The 15046-nt window shown below is 41.4% G+C and overlaps 1 protein-coding gene across 2 annotated transcripts in view; it reads right to left on the reverse strand.

Moving 5' to 3' along the window:
• suclg2 (succinate-CoA ligase GDP-forming subunit beta) overlaps positions 1-15046 on the reverse strand; it is a 138012-nt gene that overhangs the window by 97887 nt on the left and 25079 nt on the right. For both annotated transcript variants that reach the window (XM_015959295.3, XM_054751625.2), the window contains exon 2: positions 7418-7559. In XM_015959295.3, coding sequence (XP_015814781.3) covers positions 7418-7559 — 142 coding nt within the window. The remainder of the gene's footprint in view (positions 1-7417; positions 7560-15046) is intronic.

The following is a 15046-nucleotide window of genomic DNA, read 5'->3' on the forward strand; positions in this document are numbered from 1 at the left end:
TATACAAGTGCGGGTCATTTATCATTTATCTACAGCAGGCTGGACTATTGCAATGGCCTTTTGACTGGTCTTCCCAAAAATCCCGTGAAGCAACTAAAGCTTATTCAGAATGCTGCTGCTAGAGTCTTAACAAGAACCGAGCACATCACTCCTGTTCTTAAATCTTTACACTGGTGATCAGTAAAGTACAGAATCGATTTTAAAGTGCCTCTATTAGTTTATAAATCACTCCGTGTCATGAGGCCAAAATACATGTAGGATCTCCCTACAGTTTATACACCCAGCAAGGCTCTGAGATCCTTTAGAAAGTCAGCTGGTAGAACCTCGGTTCCGAACCAAACAGGGTGAAGCCCCGTCTTTTTCTTTTTATATTTTAAATCTAAATTGAATTTGTGTGTATTTTTATTGTGCTGTTACATTGATTTGAATGTTCTTGCTTTTCTTACTAATTGGAAAGCACATTGGATTGCCTCTATGTATAAAATGAGCTATATAAATAAAGCTGCCTTGCTTTTGCCTTACCTTGCCTTGCCTAAACTTCTATGTAAATGTAAATAGCAAAACCTTGATTTAGCTATGCTTAATCGAGGCTCGATCAATCACAAACTGAACACTTCAAATATTTATAAATGATTGATGTCTACTGTACAGATCTTTATGAAACAGTTATGCAAAAAAAACTGTATAGAATCACATTCACATCAATGAAATTACTAATAATTTGAAAGTATTAATACCCAATGATAAGGAACATTTGAGATTTTTTTGTGTTCATTTTCTCAAGAGCATGCCAACACTACAATCCAAAGTTTAATTTCTTGAGCGTGGTATTGGTGAATGTGGGTTACTGACTCTGATGGACAGCTGTGGTAAATTTCCCACCCATTCAGTGTCCCAGCAGAGCACATTTTACAGAAGCTTTGAACTTGGTGATAACTCCCTGCTGGATTCACTCAGTGTGGCACCACAGAAATCAAACGCTTTTTTCCACGAGCCATTAGCTGGTTGTGCATCACCCATCTGCCACACTGTAAACTCTCCTCTTAGACTTGTCATTCAAGCAAAAAGGGACTCAATGATCCATGTCGGGCATGTTTTTTTAAAGAATGTTTTGATAGAAAAGGTGTTTGTCCTTTGCAGCAATAGAACAAATAAATTTGCGTCCACTTCAGCAAAGCTAGGCCATTTACAGAGCATAACAGTAAGGGGTGCTTCTATAGCGCAAAGCGGCAATTTAACTGACAACTTAACCAATCCATGGTTAAGTGAGTGTACAAGGAGTATGCTGGTTGGTGTGTGTGTGTGTGTGTGTGTGTGTGTGCGTGTGCGTGTGCGTGTGCGTGTGCGTGTGCGTGTGCGTGTGTGGCCATATAGGCAAGCACTGAATGCCATTCATCTGTGTCTGTGCTTCTGTGCTTGACTAGCTCTCTCCACTGTGTGCAAAAGGAACCAGGGGCTCACAGCAGGAGGCCTGCACCACACAGAAATCTGTTTGAGCTGTTCCCAGTCAGCTCAGATACACTAACCATGCACATCGCATGCACAGGGCAACACCATGTGTCCTCTACAGTGTAAAGTCATTAAACAGAGCTCCATCCCGGGCTGGCTCCACACCCCGGCTTCCCTTCACACCCTGGGAGTCAAAGCTTGGCATTCTCACTCTGCTTATTAGCTCAACTGATCTTGACTAAAAAGGTTGTTTATCTGCCTCTTTTTTCTTCACCCTCTATAGCATTCATGTATGACCTAACACGGCCCAAGAGAAAGCCATTCACAGACACAGCGTGAATCCGAACAAGTGGAGCATCCAAAGATGCTCACTTGCATGCTTTATTAGCGAGCCAGTGTTAAACACGGGACACAAAAGTGTGAGGCACAAACATGAACACCAACCAAAGCCTGGTGCACTGAGAGGAACAAAGCAGCAGGAACCGAGCTTCATTTACCAAGGTGGCCAAACATTACTGTGAATTTTAAGATTGTTATGCTTTAAGTTTGGCTGGGAAAAAACAAAAAGTCAAATTATCTCCAGTCCCAGAAGAGGAGGGTTAACTCGAGTGTGTTGTCCTAAGAGCGAACATGGTTCCACTTAAAGTGACAGTGTGTATTTTTTCTAGCAATTGGGGGCAGTAGATATCTAAATCGTTGCAAGCAAGCTGTGTTTTTGTGTTGGAGTAAGACCTTACCAACGGATGCCCATTGGGGTCAAAAAGCCCAGGGGGGTGCAAACTTCAACAATATGACAAGCAACAAGGCATTCCAAAGCCAGTATAGAAATGTAATCCCTCCAAATGTTCCTAGGTAAACAGGGTCTTATCCCAAATCCCCTCCACCAGGAGACGTCTAGGGGTGCATCCTTACCACATGCCCAAACTGCCTCTGTTGGCTTCTCTTGACATGTAGGAGCCACAGCTGTGTGCCTCCCAGAAGTCCGAACTCTTCCCCATACCTCTAAGACTGAGCCCCTTTGTTGAAGAAATTCATTTTGGCCACTTGCATTTGCAATCTTGTTCTTTTGATCATTGCCTAAAGTTCACCACAGGGGACTGCTGGAACATAGAACAACATATCTACCTTCCTGTTTAGCACAATCTCCCTTTTATTTAACCAGGAAAGAGTCTTGAGATTAAAAATCTAGTTTACAAGAGTGTCCTGAACAAGACAGGCAGCAGCTCAGCTCAGCTTTACTTGAGGTACGAACTCTCCCTCAATCTAAAGTCTAAAGGCAATCAACGCTTTCCGGTTAAGAACCGTAGCTTCAGACTGGGCGGCACCGATCTATCCCAGTAAACAAGAATAATTTTTTAATTTCATATATTTGATTTAGTGTGCATTATGACAACCTGAATCTATTACGAAAATCGTACAAACAAAATTGTGTCGCCTGATAAATAAATAAAGTGAAAGGATTATATCATGCAAAATCCTTTTTTTGGAGCTTTGGATCATGTTACATTGAGTGGGATGTGACAGTGAATCTTGTCTTTTGAGACTATAGGCTTAAAACTTTCTAATTTGATACGTCTCATGGATACATTTTGAGTGATGTCAGTCTAGGTTTGGGTGAGTGGGGGAGTAGAGGGCGGTAGAGTGTGTAGCAGGGAATACAGTAAAGATGTTTCTCTCTAGCCCTGCCTCACACATGTCTCCTAAAAGTTTAGATGATCCTGCATTCTCTCTATCTTTGTAGTTATGCTGCTATAGGCTTAAGAGTACTGGAGGACATACTGACCACTTTCCACACTCAGCTACTTTCCTCCAACTGCGTCTACTAGTCGAGAAGTTCTCTGCTGTTTCCTGGATGCTAAACCAACCGCCTCTCCCGTCACAAGCCAAGTTGGGTGAGTCCATGAATGTTAAGTAACAGTGTGATGTAGCTCTGTCAGGCTTTTCAAATCCTAGATTTTCACCGTTTCTATCAGAAGCTAATGCAGAAGATAAGACACAATTTTCATGTTCAACCTGCATGTTAAACTCAGAGTGACCAATCATTTTCAAAAATATATAATAAAAATGGTTTCTCAGTGAAAATCCTCTTTCATATAAAATCTTAAAAGTTGCAAGATCTTGTGCTATCTGTTAGCACCTAACGGTGAGCACTGAACAACTTTGAACATCCTCTAAAGTTGACAGGGTATAGTGATAAATCATATATAATCATTTATATTTGTTACATCAACATCAGCATGTACACTCCATCTGTGCCACTTTAATTCAGCTTTATAACTTTGTTATGAACATGCAGAGGTGTTGACTGAAGTCACATGACTTGGACTCGAGTCATTATTTTAATAGCTTCTGACTTGACTTGATAAAAACCTGTTAAGAGTAACGACTTGACTCGGATTTGAACGCCAATGACTTGCGACTTCAATCGACTTGCATCTGTTGGCTTGATGACTTGAGCATGTTTGATATTTTAGCACAAAAGTGGCACGACATGGACAAAAATCAAATCATTCTTAGTTCTGGGTTTGATCTTGTTCTTCTAAATGCAGCAGCACTTTGTTTATGATCAGCTTCAGTTGCACTTTCTGCTTGTTAGAGCAAATAAATGAAGCTTTAAGAAGCTTTATTTCTGGAATTTATTTATCATCATTGTCATTGAATTGAAGTTGGACAGATGACTTGATTATGACTTGAAAATTCAAAGTTAAGGACTTGGACTTGACTTGGACTTCCACATCATTGACTTTGGACTCGACTTGGACTTGGTTGTCTTGGACTTGGACTTGACTCAAGACTTGACTAGAAAGACTTGTGACTTACTTGTGACTTGCAAAGCAGTGACTTGGTCACACCTATGTGAATATGGACAGAAGATTAATGTCTTGCTAAAATCTAAAAAAAAAAAAAAATCCTAAGAGGTTCCCATAGGTTACCTGACCTGAGCTGCACTAAACTGTCTGTTGACTAGCAATTGCTCTGTCTTGGATTTTGGTTTCTCCATTTTGCCCCTTACACAGGGTATATACAGCAATCCTTAAGTAAAATTTACTACTTTTTAATACTTTTTTTTACTACCTTCAGAATTTTTTTAAAACCATCACAACACTAAATTGCAAGTGTTAATCAGCGACCTATTTACACATATTTTAACATATATAACATACAAAAAGAATAGACTTAGAGACTCACTGATGTTGACAACGTATTTATTTTACTTAGAAAATAAGCCAGGCACTTCTGTTCAGCGGTTCAGACAGTTGACCACGAGGCCTGAAATGATGCAGAACGACCACTGAATATGACGTCATCATTATGTGACCGGATATGCTAAAGTAGGGCTGCTCGATTATGGCATTAACAATATTCACGATTATTATGACTGAAATTGAGATTGATTATTTAAGACGATTTTTCAATTTATGTAGATTTTTTTATTTAGTCATAAAACTGCTCAGGGCACAATCAGGACAAAAATAAATAGGAAACAAGATGATCACTAAAATAACTCCTGGTTCCCAGTATAAAAAGACCAATATACTTATAGCTCATAGTTTATGATCCAAGGGCTATAGACCTTGGTTTACTAGTACAGACCCAAATACCAATATCTTGCAAATACTGACAGCAAGAATTATACAGTGGCATTTATAACAAATACATGCAAATAAATTGATGTTCACAAAATGTTGCATAACATTTATTTAGTCGTGTCAAGGTGCTGTAGGAGAGTGCACTAGCACTGTGTCCTCAGAGAGATTAGTTATCAGCGTGAGGAACTTATTTCTACCTTATTTATAAACTATTTACAGGTAGATCAGTTAATGTAATAATTGTCTCAACCACAGCTGCACCCCCCACCCCCCAACCCGGTCTCACAGCAATCAGGGGCAAGCTGCACGTGTTTAGTGCGCCGCACGCGCACATTTAGCTGTTTTTATCCGCTCAGGTGTCCGCAGGTACGGTGTGTGTCACTCACTCTGGTTAATCCAACATGGAGCCGGCTCCGAGAGCCGTTTCTTTAGCGACCAACGCATCACTACATCATTCCCTTTCCTAATGTCCTGAAGAACGGTCCGGAGCACAGGCGGAGTGTTTAGCTAACCTGCAGGAAATGTCAGCGACAGTTATCCAGAAAGTAGCTAAGGGTTACCAGAGATGTTTCTGAGGTGTTCGCTAGGTACTTTTAGATTTAAAAAGTCAAGAAGGGGGTCTGCAAAGCTGCTAGAAATAGCGTCAAAGTCGCCAAGTTGGCAACACTGTGGAGGAGCGCTTCATTTGCAACTCAGGGCAGCGCAAGTGGGAGGAGCAAATAATCGGCTTGATTTGTTTGTATAATCGTTCAAAACATTTCATTCGGAATATATTTCTATGTCGATGTTCAGAATACGACACCTGATAGTCTGAAAAAAATAATACCTAATTTGTAAAAAATAATACCTCTGAGACCAAATTTAACACTTTTAATGGCCTTAAATTTGACTATTTGTATTTATCACTTTTTAATACTTTTTAAAACCCCGCGGACACCCTGTTACAGCAATATAGGTACTGTCAGAAAAATATATCTCCTCTTTTTCCTATTCAGTTTATCATTTTCTGCATCATATCCGGAGCCAGTGAAAGCAGAACCCCAGGGTCTTGAGCCTCAAGACGTCGATTAGAGTGGCACCTTGCTGGCTGAAAACACACCTGGATGCATCATCAAAAAGCTGTTGCTGTATTTGGAGAGCACACTGAATAAAAAATAAATCTGAGTGGGACTATGTGCTGTAGGTGCTTGATAGTGGGGTGTGGTGAGGAAAAGAAGAAAACAGAAGAGAAAGTGCATACAAATAGACGTTAAACCATCTTTGTTCATGCAATGCATCCTCGAGGAATTGTAGAACAAGCAGAATTTCATCCCCCCCCCCCCCCCCCCCCCCCCCATTGACAGCTCGGCATGAGCATGAGCAGGCAAGAATCCAAACGGCACACAATAATAAACACTAAATAATGAAAACAAGAAAACAAATATTTTTTAAAAGCATGCAAAGCGTGAGAAACTCAAAGCGAGAGGTTGTGAAACGAATTAGTGCAGATGACTGCCGAGATGAAAAACAGAGCCGGCACAGCCACTAAGGTCAAAAATCCCTGGCTCATGCACAGAAGTAAACAGCATTAAGATGCGATTAAACTTGATAAAACTTCAGCCCTTATTAACCACAGCTACTTGCACATCCTGCAGTAGAGACAAGCTGCACTGCAAATAGGACTGTTATCATTTCAATGTAAACAGCAGTGTGCAAAAAGTCTACTATAAAAATAGCTCATTACTGGAGTACATAAATAATAAAGAGCTGTCTAAAGTCTGAGTACACGTGGTTTCAATGGAACTACAGAGACAATCAACTGACATTCAGTGTGAAAATTAGCACCTACACTAGAAAAATCCATCAGACACGAAGACTAATGTGGTTCTGCTGTATAAATAAAAACAAAACTGAATAAAAGTGCTGCTGATGGGCCTAAAAACAGAACACTACAAACTCATGCATGTCTGTTTTCTCATCTCATCTCTAATCTGAACTGAACACAGCACAGGGTGGAACCTCAAGTTGCTCCTTGTGTTAACCTAAATGTGTCAGCAGCATTAACAAGGTCTGAGTCAGATGTTACAGAAAAGGACATTCTGATGAGAAACGGGCGACTGGGACAAGAAACCACTGGATGAAAAGAGGGAACTTTAATCTGTTGGAATGCTAATGTGCGAGGCCATCTGGACATTCAGGCATTGTTGACAATTAAATCTGAGAAGAGTTGCTGCAGAATGTTCAATAAGGGAGCTGTCGTCAAAAAATGTGTTTTCAATGTACAAATAGAATTCTATGAAAAAACACTGAGACGTCACCACAGAGCAGCAACCAGCATTTAGAGCCTAAATCCAAACCAATGTGTCTTTCTGTGTGTGCTGTGTGTGTGGTCCACTTACTGAGTCTCTTTGCAGCCTCCAGAGCCTCAGAAGCTGTATGAGCCACGTAGAAACGTTGGACAGCCACACCACTGTCTTGCATCAGCTTCTTGCTCTGATATTCTTGTAGATTCAGCCATCTCCTGGGATTCAGCCAGGTGCACTAAAGCGAAAAGCAGAGCAATGGTACAATGTGTGAGAAAAAGATGATCAGCATGATGTGATCTTTGTTAGGACGTCCATCATAACTAATGACAACAAATTTTCCTTTATAACTTAACTTCTCTCTGCACCTGTATGTTGACATATTTCACATTATACAGCACAAAAACATGTCTTGCACCTGCCTCAGAGCTGAATTACAGTTAAGGAGCTGTTTGCTCCATCAGCAGACACGAGTCCTGTCAGCTCCAGCTGTTGTTGCTATTAAAGAGAAATTGGCTTTTTAATGGGAAGGCAAGACAAAGGCTGCATTTAGAGATGGAATCCCTTTGCAACAGCGTACTAGGTGCACAGGTGTGTGAGCACATAGCCATGTGTGCACGCATGCAAATGTTTCAAAGGCACAAAGTTCAAGGAGTCATTAACAAGAGAAAGGACAATAAATTAAAAAAGAAAACCCTTTTGACACGAATTAGGGTTTGATGTGTAGATGTTGCTAAAGTGTTTCTGTGTCATGAATCTGCAAAGAATTTACAGAAAAAAAACTGTTCAATACTTAATGCTAAATCTAGGGGAGCAGATATAAAATGATGCCTCCTGTTGCACCTGTTTTTGGCTTCGCAAGAAATATGCATGGAAATGGCTGGCACAAACACACAATACACCGCATAAGGCAAAAGCAATCAAGCCACACCATATCTGCATTCCTGTAAATTACCCCACAAAAACATAACCTGTAGATGCCATTTTAGCAGTATTGGAGATATCCTGGCTCAGCTGCCATAAGACCCTGTACTGTGCAGCTCAGAAAGGATTAAAGTTAAATTTTACTCCAACATAAAGTGAAAGCAAAAAGGAGAGTGCACACAATGATATTCTCTAAAACTCGCCTGTCTCAGCAAGCTAGAAACCAGTTGTCTTTTTCAAGGACCCCTTTTATATTGGATGACAAACCCGTTATGACGTAAAAAAGAAATAAAAAGAAAATCATAAAAAAAATCAACCAGGATGTAGACGGTCTTTGGAGAGTCTACTAAGAATGCAGTGGGCTTTTATGTGTCACGGATCCATGATAGCAAACACAAAACTTCTATAGTGAGGTTGTTGTGGTTTGAGGTCGTGGTGACAGTGAATTGGAACCTGGGGAAGCATGGAACCCCTGTATACATGACATGAGGCCCATGAGCACCAACATGGCTTTGTCTTCAAGGTGTTTAAGCAGGACTCAAACATGTTGTAGGCATCAAAGGAACTGCAAAAATGAATACACCCCACAACTAAAACTACTACATCTAGTATTTTGTATGACCACTGCGATTTTCAAGGATAGCACCAAGTCTTCTAGACATGGAATGACCAAGTGGAGACATGTTGCAACATCTGTATTTTTCCATTCTTCAAGAATAACTTCTTTTAGAGCCTGGATGCTGGATGGAGAGTGAGGCTCAACTTGTCGCTTCAGAATTCCCCACAGGTGTTCGATTGGGTTCAGATCAGAACACATACTTGGCCTACATACCCGGTCGTCTCTGTAAGATGGTTGCACTTCCACTTACTTAAAAATTAGGATCACTTTTGCTACAGTATTCTGACTGATATGTAAAGCTTTGCTGATTTTCTTGTAGCCCTCACCTTTTTTGTGTAAAAAAATTATTTCTTTCTCAGATTTTGTGACATTTCCCTTCCATGTGGAGCCATTGTTAACAGAATGAAATGGGAAGGGCTTTCTTTGTTAAGTAACACCCTTTTATAGTCACCTGTCTGCTGGACACTTCCTAAATAATCATTAGACTCAACTGTGGCTGCTAATTTGAATTTTGTGGCTTTTCTCCTAGGACTATAATTGGGCTTTACTCATTTTGCAACATGGGCTTGAATGGATTTGTTAGGAAAATCACTTTTTGGGTGTGGAAATTAAAAACTCTTGTTTGCAATCAAAGGCCCACATTTGTGGGAATATTTTATATTATGATATCATCTCACGGTTTCTTCCTGAAGAACAACAAGAAGAAGTGTTTTATTTAGCACCTCAAGATTAAAATCACGAGGCACTTCACAAGAACAAAAACTTAATAACAATTTTTTTTGGAAAATATTTAATAATATAAAATTGGGAAAAGTAAAAATTGTGATAAAAAAGTGAGGAAAGGGAAAGAGAAAATGAATAAGAAAGAGGTAATCAGTGGACCCCAGAAAATGCAGAATTGGCATAAAGAGCTGATTGAGGATAAGGTATTGAAGAAAAGGGAGTTTTCCTCTCCATGCTTGTTTAGTATGAGGATTGCTGTAAAGTCTCTGACACAAGTTAGTGACTCAATGCAATGTGCTGGGTTTCCTTACATAGGAAACTTTTCATTAATTGGCATAATTAATTCACTGCCAGCCGTTTCCTGATGGGTAAAGCCCTTCGCTGCCAGCGTTTCTCACCATTGTTACCGTTTTTCTAAGAGTCACAGAACATTGCACGCTAGGATGATGTTGATGCCAAAACAACCAAAACAAAGCGGAGACTCACCTCTTACATTAGGAAGAATCCGCGCATTTCGAGTATTATGCATTCTTTCACAATCCGTTGTTGAATTGTGATCAGCAGAAGCTTTTCCGGTTTGCGCCTCACTTTTTTTTACAGCAGCGGCCCAAAACGATCTCCAAACACATGGATTTTCTGCTTCCTGATCACGTGACGTGTGACATATGCGGATGAAGATCAGCTTTAGAGCTGAGATGTTTGTTCTCAGGGTGCAGGGGCTCGTTCCGATGCCCACAAGGTAAAAAAAAAACTGCAAATGACGACTATAATCGTCATTGGCAGTGAATGAGTTAAAGAATTATTTAATAATATTAATTTAATTTAATTTAATATTATAAAATAATGAACTGAACTCAATTGGTATGTTTACTTTGTGAAGTGCCTTAAGAAGACTCGTGTCATGATTTAGCACTATCCAAATTAAACTGAATAGCACCGACTGGTTGCAATGGCCATACACATAGACTACAACTCCATCACATAATCTTTGCGGGGTGATCTTGAAGCATGTAGCTTCATCTTGACCAGCACACACCTGTAGGGCAATGGTAGCTTAGGAGTTAGTAGTTCACCCTGCAGGTGAGTTGACATCTTAGGTGTGTTCTTGCTGTAACGTATCTCTAAATCCATGTTGTAGTTCTTTTTTAAAACAGAGCAGTTTTGTTCACCTGTTTTCCCGCTACGTTTCCTTTGCGGCTTCAAACTTCCTCAGGCTGTCGCACTTCTATTTAGAAACTAATCAGAACACAAAGACTTCATGTGTATCATTGATGCCGAAACAGTCACACTCCAATGACTTTTTCATGGCTGAAATAATTGCTTAAAACTTTCCTCCATTTAAAATAAAACAAAAACATACAGACTAGTGTATGTAGTTGTATGTGTGTGTGTGTGTGTGTGTGTGTGTGTGTGTGTGTGTGTGTGTGTGTGTGTGTGTGTGTGTGTGTGTGTGTGTGTGTGTGTGTGTGTACGCTTAATCGATAGAAGTAATTAAATAACTCGGAAATGAAGAATCACACCAACTTACAACAGGACACTAAATATAAACCAAAACAGCTAAATTAGCCTTCAACATGGTTGATCTTACTCTTTGGCCAAACTTTTTCGTTTTCTGAAGCAACAATAAAAGTGAATCAAAAGTCAAATTCACTTACTGTCTTAACAGAGTTACAAAACAGGTCTAGATTCTATTTTGAAAAAAAGGCACCAACCAAGAAGCAACACTGCCCAAAGAGTGTGAAATTGATGTACTCAAATAGCACAGGATCTCACACCTCCAGAGTGATGTGCACTGCGATAGTTTATGTACGATCTGACCGGTTTTTGACCCGACAGTTCTTCGACAACAACAAAACATTGTATGAGTCATAACCTACAAAAAGGTTGGACACTGTTCTTTGAGAATTGTTGTATTTGCTTTTTAATATTCTCTCTTTGATAAAAAATATTGTTTTAGCTGAAAGCAGAGTAGTCCTCAAATTTAAACTCTGCAATCCTCTGATTTTAGAAAAATCACTGCAGTTAAGTGGAAAAGGGGAAATATATTATTTTTAAAGAATGGAAAAGGAAACATTTTCCTTTTTCAAGCTTCCCTTATACAAAAACTGAGTTTGAGGCTTACATAGGTATTTCAAATGCATCATTTAGTCTTACAACCTTTACAAAACAAAGTGAGTTGCATTTTTTTTTGTAGAAAAATTTTCACTGACAGTTTGACTATAGTTCACAAATGATTAATGGCTAATGCGTTGAGACCATTAAAATCTAAAATACTGCAATAAGTCTATAGAAATTACTTTGATCTTACCTAATAGGACAACACATTCTCACACTCAAAGCATCAAAATGTGACTTGTGTGACCAAGCCTCAATATTTGACGATTCGAGAAGCCCCAGTGCGTAAGGAGAGGACGATCAGGGACCCGCAGGGACACGTGGCAGGGCTGGTGTCCGTATTTGACGCTCGCGGTCACACGGACATTATTCCACGATCTAACCTTCCCCCACCCCAATTCTAACCTCAACTCAGCTGAGTTAAGGTCAGAATGGGGATGAGGGGAAGGTTAAGTAGCTCACAAGTCGGTCTAATGTCCGTCTCACCATGGGCGTCGGACACCGACGCTCTGGGACAGTGCGTCCTCAATGCGTCCTCTCCTGACGCACTGGGGCACCCCGAATCGTCATATATTGAGGCTTGGTCACAAGCATCACATTTTGACGCTTTGGTTGTGAGAATGTGTTGAATAGGATGCTATCAGAACCTTCTCTCCACACCCTAATTTTGAAAAAGGGTGCTATTGTGAGAAACAACAGCTAATAAAGGCTATATGACCCCTAAGCAGGGTCCTGGAGGTTGAGTGGAAGTGTGCCCAACCAATCTGCATGCGCTTTGTGGACTTGGAGAAGGCGTTTGAACATGTAACACAGAGAGTCCTGTCAGAGGTACTCTGGGGGCGTATGGGGTATCTGAAATTAGTTTTCTTCACAGGGTGTCTGGGCTCTCAGAGAAAGAGTGAGAAGCTTGGTGATGCGAGAGGGGCTCGGAGTAGATCTACTGTTCCTCCACATCGAGAGGAGCCAGTTGAGGTGGCTGGAGCATCTGGTTAGGATGCCTCATGGACACCCCCCTGGGGGGGGGGGGGGGGGGGGGATGGGAGGGAGGGAGGGAGGGAGGGAAGGAAGGAAGGAAGGAAGGAAGGAAGGAAGGAAGGAAGGAAGGAAGGAAGGAAGGAAGGAAGGATGGATGGATGGATGGATGGATGGATGGATGGATGGATGGATGGATGGACAGACAATGAACATCTTCTGAATTTGCCTGCATCCAATTAAGTTCTAATGAGTCATTAATACCCTAGCAAGGCATGGTAACCCAGTGGGAAGGGGGTCTTAGTGGAGATATACAGCAATATAGTTATCACAGTGTTATATTACTTAATTTGTTTGATTTTCTTTGCTTCATGCCAAAATGAGAACCTACAGTCAGTATAAGTGCCTCTTACAGTGAGCAAACACAGCTCTGCCAAAGAAAACAAAACCAAAGGACAGCAAACCAGATCAAGTTGATCTGCTCTCTAGTTGCAAGCATGGAGCTGATATTAAAAGAGCTTCAAGTCAGAACAGCCTGCTGAAAAAAGGGGGGGGGGGGAAAGCAAAGGAATTGTCTACTATTGTAGATTTCCTGTGCATCTCCAAAAGAAAACATGTATATTTATGATCTTGAAGTAAAAATTTTACTAGTTTTTTTTCCTTTAACTTCTTCCTTCTTAAACTCCACTTAAACATACATAAAGTTTGTCCACAAAAATAAACAATCAATGATGAACAAAGTCTGCTTCTAGACCTGCAAAAGGAGAAGGGAAAAATAAGAAAAGGGACACAACAATACAACAGGAGCAAACTATCACTGCGTCAACCTGATGAGAAAATATTAAATCAACATTGTTTTACTGAACAATCACAATAATAAATCACAGTGCAATAAGTGCCCACCACAGCCTTAAGACGTGTTGAACGTGCCCAAGTCCATACTTATGAGAGCACCATGTGAGCATCTGTGTGTATACACACGCTTGTATATGTAAGGTTTCTCTATAGGAGTGTCATAGAGAGTGTGAGGGGCCACAGATCTGCCGCCCCCCCCCAAAAAAAAAAGATGTGTAGGAGATGGAAGGAGCTCCAAGTCTCAGAGATCCAGGATCTGCCCCAGAGCGCAGGGACCCCAGGGAGACTGCAACCAGGAAAGCCCCTGCCCCCCTTGAGAGGCGCAGAAGATTGCCTTCGGGGGCCACAACCAGCAGCCGGCAGAGTCCCGGGGGATATCAGCGGCAAGCCTACAGGCCCGTCCGCAGCCTCCCACCCCCTAGCCGGCCGAGCCCGGGACCCAGGGGCGACCAGACCCGCTGGAGACCCAACAGAGCCCAGGGACTCAGATCCCACCAGGCAGCCACTGGGATCGATCAGGCAGACTCCAAAAATCTTAAACCCACTGACCCGGGAGCCGCGAACACTCAGGCAGACCAAGGCACCACACTCCACACCAGGTGTGGTAGGGGGAGAGAGGCGAAAATGTATAGCAGCAAAAGAAGTCCCAGGAGAGGGGAGGAGTCAAAGGCCCCACCTGACATATACAGTCATACACAAACACAGTCACACACTCCCTCCCTCATGCTCACACATGCACATACAACCTAGGACTTACAAAAATGAATGCCAGACACCCACTCATGCTCCCCATACACACCCTATTCACTCTGGTCTCGGTACTGCTACACAAAAGGTACAACCATTACCGGTTCCCAGAGTTCGACTCTTTCTGCTGGGGTACTGATGAGCAGACTCCCCCGCCCAACGCTGAGCAAAGCAATCCATCACCCCAGACCCCAGCTAGATGTATGCCTAATCCAAACCCCTACCCTAACCCTAACCAATGTATCCCTAAACCTAACTGTAATAAAAACTCATTTCTCATCTTACCTCTACATCTCAGTCCTAAGCCTAAAACAGGGGCTCCATCACATTAGGACCGGGTTTTGGTTCTAATAAGGCCCATCGGTCTTCAGAAGATTAGTGAATATGCCAGTTTTGGTCTTAAATCGGATAGTTAAACAAGTACACACAAGTTTGCACGCACGCACGCATGCACGCACGCACGCACGCACGCACACACACACACACACACACACACACACACACACACACACACACACACACACACACACACACACACACGATGAAATAAAACCAAAGGAAAACTGAAGCAGAATTTAGGGAGAGCTAAACCAAATTTGGGTAAAATATAGCTGCCTGCATTTGTCACAGAGAAGAGAAATACTGGTTTGTATAAATAATAGAATTCATTCTTTCTCTGTCACTTTTTCGTGCAGGTTCACTTGAGTGGAACATATTCACATGGCCCTAACAAGCCAAGTTACAAAACAGGTTTTTCCTGTTGTGTCGCA

The sequence above is a fragment of the Nothobranchius furzeri genome, chromosome 3 (assembly GCF_043380555.1).
Source record: "Nothobranchius furzeri strain GRZ-AD chromosome 3, NfurGRZ-RIMD1, whole genome shotgun sequence".
In the NCBI taxonomy this organism is placed as follows: domain Eukaryota; kingdom Metazoa; phylum Chordata; class Actinopteri; order Cyprinodontiformes; family Nothobranchiidae; genus Nothobranchius; species Nothobranchius furzeri.